This window comes from Phaethon aethereus (genome assembly GCF_964289735.1).
Source record: "Phaethon aethereus genome assembly, chromosome: 8".
NCBI classification, from domain to species: Eukaryota; Metazoa; Chordata; class Aves; order Phaethontiformes; family Phaethontidae; genus Phaethon; species Phaethon aethereus.
The window spans coordinates 18750942-18773162 of record NC_138584.1 but is presented as its reverse complement, the minus strand read 5'-3'; the positions used below and the strand labels follow the sequence as shown (position 1 = coordinate 18773162).

At 36.8% G+C, this 22221-nt stretch overlaps 1 protein-coding gene across 1 annotated transcript in view; it reads left to right on the top strand.

The window, feature by feature from the left end:
- Positions 1–21686, top strand: part of HS2ST1 (heparan sulfate 2-O-sulfotransferase 1) — a gene marked incomplete at both ends in the record, with an annotated part of 78230 nt that extends 56544 nt beyond the window's left edge. The window contains 6 exons of the mRNA XM_082003182.1: positions 4333–4571; positions 11605–11690; positions 15273–15411; positions 18914–19011; positions 20248–20405; positions 21460–21686. Coding sequence (XP_081859308.1) covers positions 4333–4571; positions 11605–11690; positions 15273–15411; positions 18914–19011; positions 20248–20405; positions 21460–21686 — 947 coding nt within the window. The remainder of the gene's footprint in view (positions 1–4332; positions 4572–11604; positions 11691–15272; positions 15412–18913; positions 19012–20247; positions 20406–21459) is intronic.
- Positions 21687–22221: the final 535 nt, after the last annotated feature.

Sequence of the window (22221 nt, the reverse complement as noted above, 5' to 3'; positions counted from 1 at the left end):
CTGAATTATTCTTCCAGATACTGAGTTAACTTGACTTTGACAGCCAGCGAGGCTCAAAATGTACCCTTCATCAAAAGTTGTAAGTGCTAAGCTATAGGGAAAAGACGAGTTTCTGGTTTTGATAGATTTTCTTGATAAAAAATCCCAGGAGGTTCTTCTGCTTTTGCCAAAAATGTGAGGGATTTGAAATGTTTGATTTTGGTAACCTTTAAGTTGTTAAAATCCATGCCACTCAATTTTGTTTGGGAAGATATTACTTCGTATGCAGTTAATACTTGGATTTGAAGTAAATGCTGATAAACTTGTTTTACTTAAGACATTAATCTCTTTGAATGTGCAAGGTATGTAGACAAATAACTGCTTACGATCACAGTGATTTGTTTCTATAATTACGTAAATATTGTTCAGTTGGGTTTTCAAATGTTTTTATAGGTATGTATGGGTCCGATGCATTTTCACAGGTGATTTTATTAGTTGACATCCCAAGGAAATAGGACTGAGCAATCAAACCTGCTCTGTCCATTCCTCTCCAAGTGTTACTTTTCCTGTTGATAACTTTTAAACTTGTTGACGAACTGCTTTGACTTGAAAGGGCCGTGATCTTGAAGACAAATAAATTTGAATTTTTCTATAATCAGTGATGGCGTACAGATTGAATGTTGCTATTAGTGCTTCTGCTGAACAAGAAGACATAACTTGCCCATTATATGTTATTTTCTGGGAGCATCTGACTGGCAAACCAGCTTGTTGCTAGCCATGGTATTTCCTGGTTTATTGCTACATGAGGATGGCTTAAGAAATGTAAGTCATGGGAAGATGCTGCCAGATACAGAAATGGCATAAAGGAAGATTTCAAAGAACATGTAGACAAGTAGATGAGAAAATAAGCTTGTTCTGTTGTTTACAAAACAGATACTTCTGCCAACTGAAGACTTTCTGCAAGTAATTCATCTGCTGGTAAATAAGCAGTGTAGCAACCGTTATTACACTGGTCGTATATGGTACTGTCTGTGTGAAAACTGTGCTTGCAGTTGATGAAAGTTTGCACATAGAACAACTGCTGATGACAGAAGAGCATTTTTCCCAACTGCACAGTAATTATGTTATTACAGTGAACCTAAACAGGCGTTAATAAAAAAGTGTGAGAATATTTTATGCCTTAAAGTTATTATGTATTATATTACTATGAAAATCTGTCTGGTATTCACAGTACCACTTGCTTAATGCTGCTTATCCTTTTTAATTGTTATAGTTAATTAGTGTAAAACTTAATGTGGACAGTCTTAACCCAGTTTAGACATTTCGTTCTTAATAATTTTGCCTAGCTCTTTTTCTTACAAAATCAAGTGTAAATAGAATCTAATGAAAGCAATGAGACTGTAGGACATAATTTTGTCCACAGGTTCTCTAGTAGGAAAGAAATTACCTAACCTGATTTTTTTTTTTTAAATTGATTTCGGTGAAACCAATCCAACCTTATGTAGACAAATTCTCATAATCAAAGTTAAATTTGCAGGACTGTCATCTAAGGAGCTTTTTGGTAAAAAAAAAATATACTTCTTCCTCCCCATCTTTCACATGTAACAAGTCATTGAAGCATACATTGCACTCTCTACCGTACTTCTAAAAACATAAATTATCCTGGAAGTAAAAGTCCTGTAATGGTTGAAAAATGCTTAAATTTTATAGAAGAGCGAATGAAGTAGTTAGTCAAATGCCCATTAACTTCTCAAATTCTCTAATACATGATTAACATAGTTATCCCAAAGACTATTCTGAGTTGTGTGTTAACATTACTGGATCTTTTCCACCTCCCCCGATTAAATAAGTAAATGAAATTCATATGGATCCAATCACGTGCCACTGTAAGAGTTAAACTGACTTTTCAGAAAGTAACAAAAAAGCATCCTGACTTCAAAGGAAAAACTATAAACTGTTCATGACAGGGAATAAATGTGCATTTTTACAAATTCACCTTGTTGTGTTATTAACAGACTACAGTGAAATAGGCCATTAGGACAGCTAACCAGGTTAGACACTTTCAGGTGCCTCATCTGCTTCTCCCTAGCTTTAGCTTCCCTTGCACTTCAGCAGTTTATATCCTGCACTGCATCTCTGCTTTTGGTTTTAACCATTGCAGTTATTTCAAAAAGGTGATTTCAGTTGTTCATCATAAAGATTAGTTTTCATTTTAATTTGACATTTAAAGCTTTGATAATAGATTTTGATAATAGAACTGTGTACTTCACACTTGTGAAGGTTCTCCTCCTTGCTTGGGTTCTTGCTTTCTTGTGATTATATGCAATAGCCTTTCTGCTAATTGCATCTAATCATACATCTTTTATATCTTATGCATAGCCTTTAAAGTGCACTTACCACGTTGATTCTCGAGTCATCATGGTTTCAAATACTTCATTAGAGGAACACTTCTCATCACTCTTTTTGCAAATCACGTTTGTTTCTCACAAATGTTTACTTCCTGCATGCAACAGGGGAAGCTTCGCTCCGCACCAGCCAGCCTCATCAGCCCTGGAGTTCTGTGTAGTTATGATAAGAATCTATCTGAGGTCTACTACTCCAGTGTTGAAAATACAAATTAAATTTGTTTCATTTCAACCTCTCTAGGTGGTATTCAGTATCCATGTTGCCTTGGGCAGCCATGTGGTTAACTATGTCCCCTACCAAATGCTTCCTCTAATCTGTTACTGGCAGGAAGGGGAAAGTTGCCAGTCCTTTTTTGTTGTAGCCATCTTCAGATAGATGAAACCTGAGTATGTTGCCTCATTTCTTTCCAAAATAGGACGTTTGCCAGCAGTGATGGGAGAGGTAGCAAATGAGAAAGGAAGGAGCAAAAACTGTGACTGATATAGTGGGGAGCAACAGATGTCATGTGGAAAATTGAGATATACTCAATAAGCATTTTCTACAAACATTTTCATACTGATGTAGCTTAGCTATGGGGTGTGAGATATGAGCATATGAGAGAGTGAGTGAGATTAAGCTTTGAAGCATTTCAGACAGATGGAAGTTTGTGGTTGAAGACAATTTATGTGGAATTACAGGCTAGTGGTGTTCACAGCTTAATGATTCTGCTTTAAAAGTGATTTTAGGTTATAATTAAAGAGATGTGGTGAAAGAGAATAGAAGGAGCTGGGTTACAGGAAGCAAGGGAAGTAAAAGTCAGGAGGTGCTTCTGTTAAAAGCGTGTCATCCAGAAGGAGCTACACCATGTGTAAGAGCATAATACCAAGAATTACAGGTTGCTTTTGTGGTACCAACTTCAGCTTGCACTGTTGGCCAACGCAGATTTCTTTGAATACATTACTAAAGGCAATATCACCATAAATGAATTAGAATAGATGTTTTGACATCTGTATTACACATCATATTAAAGTACATACTTACCTAGAACAGAACAAAGCTGTGTCTGAATCAGCACAAAGTATTTGATATTCAGCAGCAGCAAAAAAAAAAAAAAAAAAATGCTGTAATACTGTGGGTTTTATTTTCCAAATAGGCTTTTGGCACTTGAAGCAGTGTTCAATTACTCAGAGTATTGCCCTTTGTATAAAGGAAAAATGGTTTATTTGCAATGTACTCACCTTGCCAAAATGTCTTGTTCATAGCTTGCTTTTCCATGTTTCTTTTTGATGTATTTGATGTATTTCAGTACTTGGAGACCACTCTTCACTTTAATGTTAACCGTTTCATAAGCACCTCTTGCTTCTATTCTTGTCAAATGCAAAATTAATAAATCTAATTGAATTGTTGCAAACCCATTTATTGTAATGCTTTACACTTGGGGCTTGTATCAATTGAAATAACAAAACAGTGGTTTCATCTGAATTCCAATGTCTCTACACAGTTAATTGACTACATCTCTGGTGTTAAGTATTTCTACTGTTTTCAGAAAATTAATATTCTCAAAATCACTTGAGTTATTCCTTTTATTATGGTTTTTAAATAGGTGTTTTATAGAAATTATTTGGGATATTTTGGGGATGTCACCATTTTGATGGTACTTTATAGACATTTTTCTTTAGAGACAATGGCTTTCAGTAACATTAGCATGAGTCATCAAATATAGTATGTGTTCCCTAAGTGTATTTTTTTCTAGTCTTCGTGTTCTGTGCCAGACTAACTCACCTTTTATCATTCATACATTTTATAGCTTAAGTTTTGCTTCAGATGTATCAGAAAGATATATGACAGCAAGTGTTTCTTTTACTGCTGAGGAGTTACTGCTTTTCACCAGGTTATTTGCATTCTATAGTTTCAACTTCAAAATTGGTAATATTTACATCAAAATTTTGTATGTGTCATCCATAACAGAAAGGGCTATTGCAAGACACGAAGTCAGAGAAATAGAACAACGTCATACAGCAGACGGCCCCCGACAAGATGTGACGCTGGATGAGGAAGATGATGTGGTGATTATTTACAACAGAGTACCTAAGACTGCCAGCACATCCTTCACAAATATTGCCTATGATCTTTGTGCGAAGAACAAATATCATGTTCTACATATAAATACAACCAAAAATAATCCTGTTATGTCTCTGCAAGATCAGGTAAGCTGCTGCATTTGGGATATCTCTATTAAACAAGGGGAAAGTATAGAAAATTTATTTGCTATTGCAAACTGATATGGTCTGATGGAATTGGCTTTCATGTCACATTTTCTTATATAAATTAATTCTAATGTGTTTATAGTTTCTTTGTAGATAATAAATATTATTTATTAAATAATAGATTTAGGTAATTGCTAGGCTACTGGAGGTGGTAAGTATCTGTTTATGGGACAAAAAATCTACAAAGGGACACAGCTAGGGCAGAAATGACCTTTGTTGTTATAACTGTAAAAGTTTATTATATTGTCAACTGTCTGCCTTTTGGCTGTGTAATAATATTTGCCTGTCATCTCCATCTGCAGTAAATGCAATCTTACGTGCTTTCATCTCTGCGTAGTGCAGGCGCTGTGTCATCCTGTCAGGGCTATGCATCTGTCTTTGGTACTAGGTCTGGTCAGGTATCACAGGTGTTAAAAAAACAGGTAGAAAGAAGTGGTTGTAAATAGCTTGCCCTCTAAAGGATGGGTCACTTTGCACCCACTTAAAGCTGTCACTAAAATCAGTGTAGTCCCAGGCTAGAAATGATCGTGGCTACCACTGCATCAGATGATGAGTATTAAAAAAAAGATGATGGAAGATCAGTGCTCTTTTTCTTAGGGTGTGGTGAGGGAGTAGTCTTTTTTTTATTTTTTAAAATAATATTTCTTTGCTTCTCATGAGTACACACGTAAGGAACCGAGGTCAGAAGTCTGAAACATCACTATGTCATTATCCCTGTCCTTAAAACAAATGTTTCCAAACTCTCAGGTGTGTACTACTGGTGGTACGCTGATCATTTTAAGTTGATATGCAGCAGAGGCAGGAGCTGTTCTGCATTGCAGCATGTCAGCACTGAGACTTCCAGCTCCTTTAAGTGCTTGCCTACAGGCAGAATCAGCTTAGCACAGCTGTTGGAGTGGGGCGAGGGGAAGCAGATGAACGGGCCCTCCTTTCAGTTCTGTATGTGGGAGAAAGATTGAGATAGGGATCTCGGTGCAGGGGACAGAGTGTACTTGTGGTGGGACTGGGAACCTGTTTTGTGATAGTGGGGTTGTGTTATTGTTGGGTTTTTGCTGTTGTGAAACCTTTTCCTAAATATGAAGGTGATACTGTCACACATGATTACTGAGATTACTAAGAGTAAATCTAGTAGCCGCCCCTGTAGTCCTGTTCACTGCACGGAACAAGTACTAAAGATCTATGCACAAACAGCAGAGTGATTTTTCAAAAGATTTAACAAACCTGTATCTCTCAATTAAAAATCATGCTCAAGTCAGTCATACTTAGTGCTGCACTTCCAGCCACAGATTCTGTTTCTCTTTGAATTGTAGTGGTCTGTCCTGAAGGATGGGAAGCTAGTAATTGATCACATAATTAAACATAGGCAACCTTGCCTTAAATTTCTACTTTTCTTTGGATTTCATTCAAATCAGATTTAATCTTTACTGGCTTAGTTTTGTCTAAGAGAAACTCTTCTCCTCATTTTCCGTCGAATAATTACCTGTTGAAAGATGAAAATCCATCAGTGCTGGGCATGTATATAGTACTGGCAGTCCTACCTTCATTTGATACTATGCTATTGTCCAAGGTGGTAAATTACGTTGTTTAATTAGACAATTGATACTCTTCTTCAGTGGCCATTAACTGGGAGATACTGCCATTATGTATTGCATAGTTGCTCAAAGAAGAAGAAATTATTATTTATCTTTAGTATATTGAGATAGCAACTTGCCTTTGTAAGTGATAACACATAATTCTGGAGATGGAAAGCATGCTGAGTAGCAGCTGATGTAGGTTTACTCTTCATGGGCTTGGATTTGCCTGAAATACTCACATGCCACCTTCATCAGTATAGCTTACTTGAGTGCATTAAGTGTATATGCACCAGTAGTAAAATATATAAGCACATCATAGAGACAAAATTGTTTTATCAGTGATACTGTTTGCTAAAGCGAATTTCCCTAAGCAAGGTGAAAATTGTCTTGGGCTTGACATAAATTTGTGCATAATGGAGGGCTCATTATTTTACTACTTCTGCTGTACGTTTATCAAACTACTCTGATTTTGTAACATATTTTAAGTTCTCTGCCCATATGTGAAACCTTTACTTCTTGAATGCAATCGACTCCAAATGTAACCTGTATCTGATTTGAGATAACCTGATAAGAGTCCCTAACACATCCATTTCAGTTTCAGATGGAACTTGTCCCAGCAGCCCTCCTTTCTTTTGCAGCTTCTCTGACAGCAGGATCCTGGGAACTGCCCCTCTTTCCACAGGTTGGGCCTTTTCTTTGCAGCAAGCTGAGTGCCATGTTGCCCATGTTGCATTTCTGACCTCTGTGGTCTGTAACAAAAACACTTGCTTTCATTAAATCAGAGTAGTCATTTGGTTGGATTTTATTTGTTGCTTGCATGTTTCAGATCTGATACTTAATCCGATAAGTATCCTATAAGTCCCTATAAGTATGCCTTTGTTATGGCTAGTTGGATGGCATAATAGCCACACAAACTTCAGCTTTTTTGTTACATGGTGAAATTGTCATCTAAAACATTTAAAATGAAATTACTGTTCTGTCTTGCAGCATGTATTCTTGATATTTTATCAGAAGAGGGGGTATGAGAACACATTCTCTGTACTGTTGTTGTGAACTTAGAATATCAATGGTACAATTATCCAGCATTTCACTCTCTCAGCTTGCTCTTTTCTGTTCCTTGTTCTTTTTTCTCCCGCAGTTTCTCTTTCCATTTATTTCAAAAGAGCAACCTGAAAATATATATCTTGCTTCCAAATGTATTCTAAAACAGTGGCCTCTCAGAGGTTAGCACACTCATACTGACTTAAGTAGTACTTATTTCCTCTGCTGGTGAAGGTTTCAACGGCTGTCAGAAGTGGAACAAGTAAAAGGTTGCAGCCACTCTGTTAGAAGTGGAAGTACTGTCATGTTCTCCTGAACATTGAAGAATTTTTCTCTTAAGAGTTAGGTGACCTAGTGAGTACTAGTGTCCACTACTGTACATGTGCAATTGTATTTTTCCGTCTGAGAAAGAACTGTTCATGCAAGGCAGGTATCCTGGCTGTGCCGTGGCTGAACTTCTGAACTCTGTCTTTTCACCATCTCACAAAATTGCTTCTCAGCTGCCCTTGCCTTGAGCTTGCTTGTTGTTTCTTATGGCATGCAGCCAAAGGTGTGCTGCTAGCCTGTTTCCAGCGTTCCTGACATCTGATTTAGAGCTAACTTGTATGACAATTTGGACAGCTAAACTACCAGCGCTTTCCTGCAGAGGGATTCTGTTTCAGTCATCCCAACATACTTGGTCTTTAAATCTGAATCTGAGATTTCCCTTAATGGGGACACTGTGCTGGTCTTCAGTCTTACTTGAAAGCCCTTTCTTTGTAGTTCAAATTGAAAATCTTTGTGTGTCCTCACCAGGCTGGGCTTCTGATACTCATTCCCCCAGTTATTTGTACTTTTAGGTCAGTTTTTCAGCAATTGACAAACAAAACTAGAATATAATGATGTGATAATCTGTGGCTTTTTTGGTATCCAAAACTCCATGTGATACCAGGCCACAAGGTAATGACCATACCAGCTTTTGGGGGCAGAGGGTGTGTACGTGTGTGTTCAGACTGTAGAGAAGAGGAATTGATGGAAGCGGTGTACAGAGGTGACAGCTTAGAACATCACTTTGATTTGCAGGTACAGATTTCCCAGGGCTTTTTGTTCAGACCAAGCATGCTGGTTTTCTTCTTTTGGCTTACTGGGATTTGTTTTAAATTCTTATCGTCCTAGAAACTGAATGTATTTAACTTACCTTTCAGGATATCTTATGCCCCCAGAGTACGTTTGATCTGGCTTTTTAATTTAGTGAAGCTCAGCTGATTCTAAAGGGTGTGAAGCAACTTTGTAGCTGATTATATAAAAGCACCGTGAAACAACTTCACAGGAATTCCATTCACATCTATCTGAACTTTTAAAGTAACCTCAAATTTTATTCATTTGGGTTCAGATGGAGAAGCTTGCTCGTCTCTTAAAAGCTCCAGTATCTGCTAAGCCCTGAAAAGAAAGGTAAAATTTATCATATTTAACAGTATGAAGCAGCAAGTAATATTCATCTCTGCCCTAAAATGTGTGAATGCAGACTCATTAGGCTGTCTGTGACCTGGAACAATTCTGATTTTTGGAATGCTGCAAACTGGTGGGGGGGGTGGAATCTCTTGCCTGCAGCCTAATTATAGGTGTTAAAAACTTAAATTCTCAGGGGCACAGCATGTTGCTGGTTCATCTTAAGGCAGATGTAAATGTCACAGCTGTCTTACAAACCTTCCTAGCCTTCTTTTCATTTGCCTGGTGTTAAAGTTAATAAAAGGCTAGAATATCCATCCCATGTACATAAAAATTATTTCCTTAGGAGACAACATTCTAAGACAAAGACAATAAAGGGTTTTTTAACTATTACTGGAACATCTTAAGGTTTGATTGCAGATGGTGGCATGGGGATCTAAGACAAAATTGACCCATGGGATATTACACATAACATTTCCCTGTGTCTAGTCCTAGACTACCAGAAACTGAAATCCAGCTAGTGCTAGATTTCAGAAAGATTGTTCATGGAAACGAAACCGAAATGTACACATTAATATGCATGCTGCACTACACACATTAGGTAGCATATCCTGTTTACTTGTGGAGTTGTTGTATCAACCGTGATATTTTGGGGCTTGGGAGTGAGGGAAGGGAGTATAATATATACTTTGCATTTAGGAAACTTCTTTCCTAGGTAAAGAAATATTCATAGCTGAGGGTCTCTGCTGAAAATACCTTGTCATTAATCTTTGAAAGGTACAGTCAATGAAAGTGTGGTTTGTTTCAGCAGCGGTAAAGGTAGTTCAACTGGATTCAGAGTCTTGTAGATATATTATTGGTTTGTGCTGTGGACAAAACCAGACAGAAAGCCAATACAGTTTATGAAACACCACTGTATAACATTGTGCATTGCTTTTCAGCTAGATTTGACACAATTTTCCTGTGCAATATATGGTTTAAATTGTGAAATGCCACAGAATGTGAAAATTGTACACTGAAAAAATGAATGCTGCCTGTTATTAAAAAGTAATATCCATTTCTTTTTCCTGAGAGTCCAAGAACCAATGTTTGAAGAAATAGGTAAAGGTTATCAGTCTCTTAAATTCTTGTGCTGGTTTTGGCTGGGATAGAGTTAATTTTTTTCATAGTAGGTAGTATGAGGCTGGTTTAGATTTGTGCTGAAAACAGTGTTGATAATACAGGGATGTTTTCATTAATTGCTGAGCAGCGCTGACACAGAGTCAGACCTTTTCTGCCCTCACCCCACCCCATCAGCGAGGAGGCTGGGTGTGCACAAGAAGTTGGGAGGGGACACAGCCAGGACAGCTGACCCCAACTGACAAAGGGGTATTCCATACCGTGGGACGTCATGCTCGGCATATAAAGCCAGGGAAAGAAGAAGGAAGTGGGGGGACATTTGGAGTGATGGCATTTGTCTTCCCAAGTAACCATTACACGTCATGGCACCCTGCTTTCCTGGACATGGCTGAACACCTGCCTGTCGAAGGGGAGTGGTGGTTGAATTCCTTGTTTTGCTTTGCTTGCGTGTGTGGCTTTTGCTTTCTCTATTAAACTGTCTTTATCTCAACCCACGAGTTTCGCACTTTTACCCTTCTGGTTCTCTCCGGCATCCCACCGGGGAAGGAGTGAGCGAGCAGCTGTGTGGTGCTTAGTTGCTGGCTGGGCTTAAACCACATCAGTCCTAGACTGCGAGTTTTGCACATTTGAAGAAGCAGCAGCAGGCCAGTTTTGCCGCTTAAAGGCGTCAATTGGTTGGTTATAATAATTAATAAATTTCATGTTTCAGGACACTCTTAACCCATTAGACCTTACAGAATGTTAGTGTGTTGTCTTGAGCTCTCAAACTTTCCTTTTTTGAGTCTCTCATCTCACCTCAGTATCTTTGTGGTTATCTATGTCACTGTATAACAGAAAAGATATTGTAGATGTGCAGGGAACGCTATCTTCCAATTCTCAGCTTCAGAAATGGCATATCATTGCCAGACAGCTCAGGCAGTACAAAATTATCATCTTTTCTTTATTATCCAATTCACTAGTTTTGAAATAACTTTGAGTTGAATGCTTTGATGTTAAAATATTCTATTCATCTCATAAAGCCAAGCTATATCAGGATTTGCATGTCCCACTTAATTTGAACATACTTTCTGGTTTGGGGCGTGTATCTTATTTTGTTTTTATCTTTGAAATGTAAAGCTATTCCTATTTTTGTGCAGTTTTCTGATAACTGCTTTATCAGCCCTTGTTTAAGGGCTACTTCATCCTTTAACACAGTAGTTTCACTGAAATACTAGGCTTAAGGTAACTATGCAAAATGCTAAACTATAGATCTAATTTAAACTGCATGCATTTATAAAATTTCTGGATTACTCATGCATTGCATTTTGGGATGGGGGAGCAGATGAGCCATCACATTTGCTTCTTATGTTCCGGTAAAATAGCTCTAAGAACATGCTTGTAAATCTGGTACATTTTTATATGAGGGACTAAATACAGATCAGACAATTCCATCAAAGGCGTACTTGCATTTCTACTTATTGCTGAGGGAATTCCGCATTCCTTTCAAATGACCAATAGAATGGACTGACAGAAATTTAAATGTTTGTCTTGCTAATGTTTTTGTGGTAGCTTTCCTTGCCACTGACCTTCTGATTGCTCTGTTTTGCTTTTGTTTAGTTTTTGATCATTACATTGTGATGATGTAAAATGAGTCATCTGTATGCTTGCAGAAAAGTCTATTTTAGCGGGCACAAATTCTTCGGTAATATTCAAAATAGACTTTTTTTCTAATGCGTTATAAGATTTTACTTACAAACAAGAAAACGCCATGTATGGGGAAACTTAATGAGTTCCAGCTGTACAGAAACACTTTCTCCTGTTTGCTTTTACAGGTCCGATTTGTGAAGAATGTGACTTCGTGGAAGGAAATGAAACCAGGATTTTACCATGGACATATATCTTACTTGGACTTTGCAAAGTACGTTAACCTTGGATTTATCTGTTCAGTAGTGCCCTAGTTGAAGTCGCTTGGATCCAGCTGGGCTATTAGTGCCCTCTAGTGATAGCGGCTGACAACTGCAGTTTTGAAAAACACTAAAATTATGATGATGAGCAATATTTGGTTTTGATTTTCACAGTTTTCTCTTGCCTTTTTACATGATAAAATGTAGCCGACGCTCATTTCAAAACTATTTATAGACTAGGTTTAGTATTCCTTGTCTGAGTTACAAGCTTGTTTTACTGAAAATCCTGGCTTTTCTATGGAACACTGCCAGTTCTGCCTTAGGATTGGCTTCTCATTCTGAGAAGTTTAAGATACCTGTTCTCAAATATGTTTCATATGACAAATAATACCACCTGCCTCTTAAGTGATATAGTTCCTCTCTATCAGAGTATCCCTTTACACTTTATCAAAATATTAAAAGTTATGTTTTTAAAGCAGTTTTCTGGCCTAATAGAAATTTGACTTGCTGTAAAAAACGTTGAAATAATTCTTGTGGAGTCAAATCCTGCTACTTTTAAAACTGATTTAAAAGAAAATGAGGTAAAAATCATCCCAGTGACTTCAGAGGTTCAGGATCATATCTGTATTCCTGCTTCCATGTGTTTCTTTTCTTGTCTTATTTTTGCTTCTGGATCTAAAGCAGTGATCCTCAGGAGCTCAGTCTTATGAAACTTCCTCTTGAACTGGCAAGTCAGTTTTGCTTAAGATGCTTACTAGGCAGTGCTTCATCTTGCACTTGCATCATGCAGAAAATGGTTTAAAATTGAAAGTGGATTTCCAGATCTCAGCCTATTCGACTGCACAAACAATAGTAACCACTACTTTTACCTCTTGCTGATGGTCAATTATCAGTACCGTTAAGTTTCTGTGCATTAAAACATTCATTTAATGAAATGAGTTTTTTGTACGTAAGAATTTATTTTGTTTGGTCATTGCTTTTAATTATTCATTCTGTTATGTACACTAATTTTTAATTCTAGCCTTTTATTACGAAGAATGAGAAGGGGAAGCGAGAGCTTCATAGGTTCCCAGTACAGTATATTCTATAATAGAAAATGCTAAAAGCTGCAGTAGTAGCTGGAAATTACCAATGGCACCAAGTAAAAGCTTGAAGTTTACAAAAAGTAACAAGCAAGAAGTCTTAATTGCAAATCAATCAATAAAATAAAATGTATCAAAATTCGTTATCTTCCTTTCTGGCTTATTGAAGTTAAAATGCTGCAACACTAATAAACCCCTGAAACAGCTTTCCGGAACAGCAAAGGTGAATGTTATTTTATACATTACTCACTTCATAAAGCTGAAAACATTTTCAGATACTGGAACCTTTTAAACTAAAATAATTATTTTACATCTAGAAAGCTTCTAAGCAATTTCACAAATTTCTTTCATCTGCATCTTCCCTCCAGGACTGTGTTATCCTTGTGTTTGTTGTTTGTTATCCTTTCACCTAAATGATGTATTTTTTTCCCATGACAGCTTACTTTCTCATACTTTGGGTTTTCATTATTAAAATAATGTCCCGAATGCTCTGGTTGTGCTTGGCAAGGCCCACACTTTTAAGGCTGTGAGGTATGTTCTTGTAGTGAACATTCTTGTAGTTGAGAAGTGTAAAATATGTCAGAAAAGTCTATGCCTGCTTATATGCAGACATCAAACTTAGGTCCACTGTCAAATATCAGAAATACCTCTTAAATTATGCTGAAGCTTGAAGTACTGGTTTCAATAGATAACTGAGTATGAGGACAGCTTATCATAACCATCCATGTAGAAATTAGAGTTTAAAAAAAAAACTTCTAAAAAAGTTTAATGTTTTTCCCCTCCTTTTTTCTTTTTTAATTTCTGATCCACCCTTATTCCTCTCTAGTAAACGGCTGGGAAAAAAGTTCTTTGACGATGTAACTGCCAAATCGTTATCTTTATTAATAAAGTGACAGTAGTAAGTGGCATATGTTATCCCAACTGAAGCTAGTTTTGTGAGGTTGTGTGCAAATCCATATGAATGTACAATCCAGCACAAATGTTTCCCAGGGCTTTGACACCTTCATTTAACCCACAGATACATATTATTGGTTGAGGCTGCTACTATATCAAAACGCTTTTTTACAGCCTGCTACAACACTTGCAGCAGAGTCTGTAGAAAGTGACACGTGCATGTTTCAGGCGCTTCAGTGGACCTTAAAGGGGGTGCAGTTCAAAGTCTGGACTTCGCACCAAAAAGGTTGAAACATTCACACACTCTTATTTTGTGGACTTTGGAGAGTAAAAGCTGGCATACAGACAGATGTCAGCAATGCCGCCTTTAACTGCTACAGTCTGATTCATTCGTACTCTGGCAACATCTGAACATCAATTGCTCTTTCTGTAGCATTTAACCATTTCTGTATCTGTAGTCCTGGTCTCTGGCCAAAGTAACGCCTTTTAATTGTGGGGTTTTTTCTAACTTCCTCTTTTCTACAGCTTATTCTATGTTTCTGTTCTTCAGGTTTTCAACTTAAGATTCCTCATATGAGCAGTATGGTATTCTATTTTGCAGAGTACCACTTTGACAATAATGGCACTGCATCTTAAAACTATGTGTGCTCTCTGGCTCTCTAGGCAGCCTAGGAGGCTTGAATGGCCCTCTGTCAATGCAGAACACTTTCCCAGTTTGCGTGGGAACAGAAGAGAATTTTTTTCCAGCTCCTAGCTTTACTTCAGGGCACTTGACGCACTTGAGTTTCCATTGTGATAACCTCTTTAATGTTTATTTGCCACAGTAATGTCTCAAATGGAAAAGAAAGTAAAACTGAGAAATGTATTGTAAAAGCTATCTTGAACCTAGATCATTGAAAGGTAGTATTTGCACAGAACAGTTTTGGTCTTTTAAATCTTTCTTATGTGTCCCATGAGCTTACCACCTCATTTCATCAAGCTTCCTGTTTGTCCCACAGTAAATCAAAATTTGCTTAGGGTAAATGTCTAAGGGAAATTTTATATCTTTAGATAGAGAGGTTAATATGGTTACAGATACTGTATTAGGCTTATATTTAATAAGCATAGCCATATGGATTCAACCCAGGTAATGGATGGGCTCTGAGCTCTGTTTTCCTGCTGTCAGAGTTCAGGTCTCTGACAGCTGGAGACCTGCCAGGAAAACCACTTGCAGCATTGCATAGCACAGTTCAGGAGGGCAGGAACTCAATATCAAACTCCCTTGTACTTATTATAAACACATACATGGCTGCTAGACTAGTTAAAGCATTTTTAGAGTCAGGATAGTTGTATAAACATTTTTAGTATCAATTGTGTGAAAATATTTCAGTTTTGTTTTTTCCTCTAATAAAAAAAAAAAACCAACACTAAAAATCACAATCCTAGGAAAAACTGAAATTGCACTGGCTTTTACATCCACATAACACACTGGGTATGAGAGGAAGTGATCATTAAGCTTCCTCTCACCATCATCTTTTCTGTATATAGATTTCAGTTGTATCAATAGAGACAGACTTTTAAGTATTAAATGAGAAGCTTTGATTTGGCCTTTAAAAGACATTTTTTCCTCTTCTACTTTAGATTTGGTGTTAAAAAGAAACCAATTTACATAAATGTCATAAGAGATCCTATAGAACGACTAGTTTCTTATTATTACTTTCTGCGCTTTGGAGATGATTACAGACCAGGGCTACGGAGGCGAAAACAGGGGGATAAAAAGGTAAAGTACACTTTATTATATAAGTTGTTCTTACCAAAGCTAATGTGGAAACTATTTTGAAAAAATGTCCTGATAAAAGCTGAACAGTTCTTGTATCAACCTTGGTGATGATAGTGGCTTTCTAAGTTATATTCTCCCATTGGTGTCTGTAGTGGACCAAAGTGTAACATTATGTGTAACCTTATAAATTCGCTTTATGTTGCAATTTGTTAAAAAAATAAAATAATGTTTTCAGGTATCGAGAGTTGTAAGTACGAAAGCTTATCCTTCTGTGTAAGAAATCTACATCTTTTCTTGTTGAGGACTAAGATAGATACATTTTTCACCAAAAGCTGTAGAACTGCTGATGCTTTGGCTTTGACATTTGTTTTGTTTATAATTAGCAACCTAATTTATTTTTCTTTTATAAAAAATGTAAATATTGCAATGGAATTGCATAAAGAGTCTTCTTGAAAATTATAGAGTATGAATCACACATTTCTGTATTTCTTCCATCTGTCTTAGGAGGCTATAGAGTAGTTCAGGTTAGCATACTCTAACCTTGATTACTAATACAGTTTCAGAACAACCACCTCATTTAGACTGCATAATATATTTATTCCAGAAAGAATTTATACATCCACTATGATGCAGTAAGGTTTGCAGTAAGACAGTTGTTGGAGGGTGTTGATTTGGACTTTTCTTAAATCAGGAAGAAAAGGAGGATGTTAAGCATGTGAATATAGTTCATAAATCTATAGTTAGAGCAGTGTGGAAGCTTTTATAAAACATAAGGGGTTTTGTACTTCACAGAGCCAAACACTTTAAAATTTCAGTGGCAGTATTTTCTTAAACTCATGAAATTTTTCTGTAATGTTGTCAATTTAGTGCAGCAGTGTGCTACTGAGACACACGGAGACATATAACTGAGCAAAAATCACACTGAATACAGCTTAGTCTATAAGACCATAACAACTAATAAACATGACTAATCATTTTGCCTGCCCCCTGTCACCCCATCCAAATAGTGGTTTTTAAATATTGGGAAGAAACCATTCCTCTCCCTTTCCCTTGGTAACTCACTGCTCCTCTGTTGTTTAGGGTTTGGCGCCATCTTCAGCTACTGCATGCCACTTCGTCCAGGCACCCTGCAGCATAGGTAGAGGGAAGCTTCAAGCAGAACAGTAATTCAAGTTATGCTTTAAAAAAAGTATCTTCATAGGTACTGGCTTCAGAGATGATATGGTGTTAGGGTTTCATAAAGGCATTTTTAAAAAGGGAGACAGGATCTCATATTTTGCAACCTTCTCTGTTCCTTTTCATGAGGAGCCTGATTTGGCGAGTGAAATTCCTTCCTGGTAGAGATGGATGAGGTGGAAAGCCTAGCATGCTATGTCGTTCAAGACGTTTATAGGACTTAATATTAAAAAGAATGATATTTAAAAGTAGTGGTTTATTTTTGATTTATAATCCAAACAGAATTATTAGGTAGTCACTGGGAAACAGTAAGCCAAAATCCCAAATGCTACTGCCTGGTAGACTGCACTTTAAGTTCTGATTTGTGGGAAGAAGCTGAAATGCAATCCTATTTATAAAGTTTGTAATGTGTTGCATTAATAGTTTTATGGGTTTTTATTTATGACACTTTTTTTCATTTTGTCACTAACATACCACTTTATTTAGCTCTGAGACTTAGTTGTTGCCATACAGATTTCATTTGTCTTGTAAGCGTCGCTAGTTCATTTGAAGTGAAAATGATCTGATATGCCAAGGTTTAGGGTTTCTTTCATTTATATCAGGTAACACTATTTTTCCACGGTGTTCCCAAGAAAACGGTACATATGTAGATAGTGTCAGTTTTACATACAGTTGATACAAAATTCAGTAAGCTCAACAATGGATTGACCCAATCGCAGTGTCTATATCATTGATATCTGTTCTAATTCGTGTTATAGTAGGCTCACTAAGAGGTCTTAAAATGAAAAATAAGAAAGGTCAAAAATGCAATCTTTCTAATGGAAGTCAATTGTGCCTTTATTACATGGAAAGGAGTCTCAACATACTTCATACCCGTGCCCCCTCCCAGTCCATACCACAGCATTTCTACGGAAGAGTTCATTCATTTTCTTTCTATATCCCTGTGCTTCCAAAGTTATAGATAGCTTGGCTGCAAGAACAGAGTCTGTAAAGACAAGTGTTTCTTATAATAAAATCTCTGGATGGAGTAGTCCAGGTAAATATGTAAGAGGAAGTGGGGAAGGAAGCCTGTCCTATTTCATCTTAGAAAATTACTTGCTTGCTTTTGTGTATGAACTATAAAATAACCTGCAGGTATAAGCAAGGAAGTCTCTCTTTTGACAGATGCCAGTTCATGTTTAGTATATACATTCATAAGTTAGGAGGTGCATTTAAACAATTTAGTTCTTAGGTAATGTCGATGGTGTAAAGTACTTGTGATAGATCAGTGGAGAATTTCTCTAGAAAACTATGCTAGAGAAAGCATACCAGCGTCTTGTTTTCCTAGTTAAGCTGCATTTTGATCTGTAATATGTGACGTGTATGAGATATTCTAAACTCAAAGTGCAATGTGGATCAAGACACTACAGGTTAATCCCTGCTTTGGCCTGATACCAGTAAATTTTTCAGATTATCTCAGGAACTTCACCTCAAAATTGAAGCAAAGGACGTTGTCCTTGTTCTAACACCAAATAATCAAGCACATGTATTTTTACATAGTTGTTTTGAATAGAAACCTGTAATTATACAGAAGAAACAGTCCAAAAAGTTGTGGGATCACTTACTTGCTACTAAATAATTTTTTTAAAACCTATCCTAGATACATGGCTTATATTTTGATTAGAAATATCATACTTATTTTATGGTGACTGGGTAAAATATTTACAAATTCTTTACAATGCTAATGGAGTTCTTATTGTAACAGCGTTACTGCAGTTGAAACTCTGTGTTGCTACAGCTGTCTATGCACGTAGAGCAATGAATATTCTGTTATGCAGTGAACAACTTGCTTTCACTTCTGATTGCCAAAAACAAATTAGCCTCAGAAATGGCAGTTATTTCTCATAATATGTAAAATGTAATAGAACATCGTTTAATTTAAAACACAAAATGCACAATGTTCTGTGATATAAAGATCCAGCTGTTCCAGTATCACACAAATCCTGACGGCATTTGACGCTGTATCTCTAGTGACTTCTTTTGTAAGGAAAGAACAATGATACCAACACTTATTGACTGTTTTCACTTGTTTTGACTTACAGCCTTTGTCAAAGTTCTATCAAAGGTATATCAAATGTATAAGGTAAGATCAAATTGTTCATTAGTTCTAATCATAAAAGATTGTCCGAGAATTATTTTGAGACAAATAGGTCCTCTTAATAACACGGTGAAAGCAAGCCTTGAAAAAAAAATTACTTTTTTTTTTCTTTTACATCATATCTTGTGTTTTTCTGTCCCCACTACATATTAGACTTGAAAGCTCAGCTCAGTTTTATCTTTGTTCCAGACCTTTGATGAATGTGTGGCAGCTGGAGGTTCAGACTGTGCTCCAGAGAAACTTTGGCTTCAAATTCCATTCTTCTGTGGCCACAGCTCCGAATGCTGGTAGGGAGATAAATGTAGCTTAAGTTATTAGTCAAGTATATCAACAATGAAATCTAAATGTAACAATGAAATCTAAATGTAACAAATTTGAATATGTAGCACAATTGGGGAAAGTGTGAGGAGCTGAACAGAGTGCAGCAGCAGGAACTTCGATAATGTATTTTCTTTTGAAGATGCATTTTACTGAAACAGTCTTGTAGTTCTTCAGACATGCAATATTTTAGGATACTGTATCAGCAGTGCTATGAGGGAAAACAGATGTTTTCAATTTTAAAAATCATTTTTGTAGATTTGGAGTCTTGACATTTTTCTCTTATGTCAGTCTACAATATCCATCTTTCTGAACGGGGATCGTTTGTTCAAGCTCCTAGAGTTTCTGTGGAGAATAAAATAATTGAGATCAAGATAAATCTATCTTCTTAAACTTTTACCAGACACCAGTAGTCAATGCTACTTAGAAACTGAAACAAAAGTAAATAGTGCCCATCTGTCAACGCAGCATGTTTTATAACAATGGTACAGACTTAAAAAAACTCTTTAGCAAGCTCAAAAAAAAAAGACATAGATGATTTGAAGGATTTTGAGTGAGATCAAGGACATTTATTTCTCAAAGGTACTGTTCATCCGAACATAAGCAAAGTAAATGGCCACTTGGGAGCTCCTCTTTCAGTGGCTGTTGGTCAGACCTAGCTACACCTGGGCCAGCTGGAGAAGCAGAGAAAGAATGAACTCTGAACCTATCTTTTCACCCTGTGTAAAGCTATAAAAAGGAGGAATAAATGTCAGTTTAATTTCTGTCTGTCGTGCAGTAGGGAAGTCCTCCCATTAGGCGCAATGAATTTCTAGTTCAGAATTATGCTTGTAGGATGCAATAGGGAAGATGTGTTCTTACCAGAACCATTTCTGATATCTAATGTGAAAGTGGAGACTGAGTATTGACATTGAGAAAATGTAAATACTCCAAAAATTGCATTAATAGAGACAGTAACCATATACACACACTTTTTTTTTTTCATGGATGAGTTATTAGTCAAAAAAATCTAGAGGAGTCAAGTTTTTAGATAAGAACACAGATGAGAGAAACTGGAAAGGGAAATGAAGTTTGGAACGTTTATAACTTGAAAATGAGTCTTGCCTTTCCTATACAAATGTCCTGTTATGAAGTGAACTCCATCTAGGGACCCAGGATTGTTGGCTGACATCAGAATTTGCTGTAATTGTTCTCTGTCGTTTTAGGAATGTGGGAAGCAGATGGGCTTTGGAACAAGCCAAATACAATCTGATTAATGAATACTTCCTAGTGGGAGTTACTGAAGAGCTTGAAGACTTTATCATGTTATTGGAGGCAGCTTTGCCCCGGTTCTTCAGGGGTGCCACAGAACTGTACCGTACAGGTATTTAAATGTTGATTTCCATGGCTTCCATGGGTTTTTCATCCTCTTATCACTGTTTTTCATGTGAATTCTTTAGACCTAGATGAATAGTTTTGAGTGCCTGCCAGGTTTGACTCTCAGTCGGCTGATGTTCCTACAGAAGAGACAAACTCTTTAAAAGACTCTCAGTACAAATTTTTGAGGGCAGCCCAAATATCCTCCTGCCTTACACAAATTGCATGTATTTAAGGTTGGGGTAAAGGCAGTTGTGTAGGTATACCACACTTAAAAAAATTGTGACAGGTGTTTATCACAACATTTTTGAAAGGTCTTGCAGGGGCAGATTTCCATTTCCTCAGAAGCCCTGCTGATGAAATTAACTGTGCTTGATGCAACCTGGTTAGCTGTGCAAAAAGGCCCAAGGGATACAAAAAGTACATACTTATCTTCCTAGGCTTATAACACGACATTTGTTATATAGCTAGTAGCTCAGTTTGTAGGAGCTGGCCCTGCAACTTACGATAAAGAAGAGGTCCATCTTAGTAGGGCTTCTGTCTGCAAATAGAGGGAGAAGAAGATCTGATGTATAGAGCCTAGATGTGTAGTATTAACAAGTTTATTATAAAGGAACAGCTAGCACTTCTGAGGGAAAATGCTGTCATCGTTTTGGTCATCTTTGTCTCATGAAGGAAGCCTATTGCTGTGCAGTTTGTAAAATCCTTAACATTTGATACCAGATTACAATCTAAATAATTAATTCTGAAAGACCAATCTTGCTCCAAGTACATTATGTGGAGTAATCTTGTTCCTTAAATGAAATGTTCATTCTCTGGGTTTATGAGAGTAAGGAGAAAGAATTGAAAGAACTGATGCAAAATTCATTAACAGTTAGTGAGAGAGACTGCAATTTTCCAACCCTGCATGTTATGTTAATAAGTTCTGAATTAAATTCTGTGACTTCTAATGCAGTTTATCAACATGCTGAGAGTATAAAACTCTGCAAATAAAAGGACTGTAAACATTTTTTAATCACATGAACTTTAAAGTGAAGTTATTGCTTTCATTTTGCATTTAGGAAAGAAGTCTCATCTTAGGAAAACAACTGAGAAAAAACTTCCCACAAAAGAAACTATTGCCAAGCTACAACAGTCTGAAATCTGGAAAATGGAGAATGAGTTCTATGAATTTGCACTGGAGCAATTTCAGTTTGTCAGAGCACACGCAGTTCGGGAAAAAGATGGAGAATTGTATATTCTGGCTCAAAACTTTTTCTATGAAAAGATTTACCCTAAATCAAACTAAGAACACTATACTGTTAGATTTATGGACCTAAATCTTTGGTCACATCATCATCTTAGTCCTCAGCCATGGAAACTAGATTGCTTGTAGACCTCCAAGATGTTTCTTTATAGATCTGAGAAAAGTGAGCTGTGGATCACCTCCAGGGCATTGGATACTGGCTAACTATGTTGGTAATCCAGAAGCAAAGGCTTCATTTCTTTTATCTAACTAATACCTTCAGTGGGAGTTAATATCCTTTACCTGAAGAAATCTACACTTTAATTCGGAGCAATTAATACACAGCAGTTCTAGTCGAAAATATAAACAAACAAAAAATGCTTCTGTTGATGCTCTTTTTCATTTTCAGAGCAATTTATTTTCACTTATACTTCTGAGAAGAGGAAATAATTTTTCCCAGCTTTCAACATGGAAATTTTGGTTGTATACAATATGAGTAGTGTTAATAACTGGTTGACATCTGTGCTTTGTTTTCGTGAATCATGTCACATGATATTAATTGGGGTGGTTAATCATGTTCTGCTGAGAAATGCTGCTG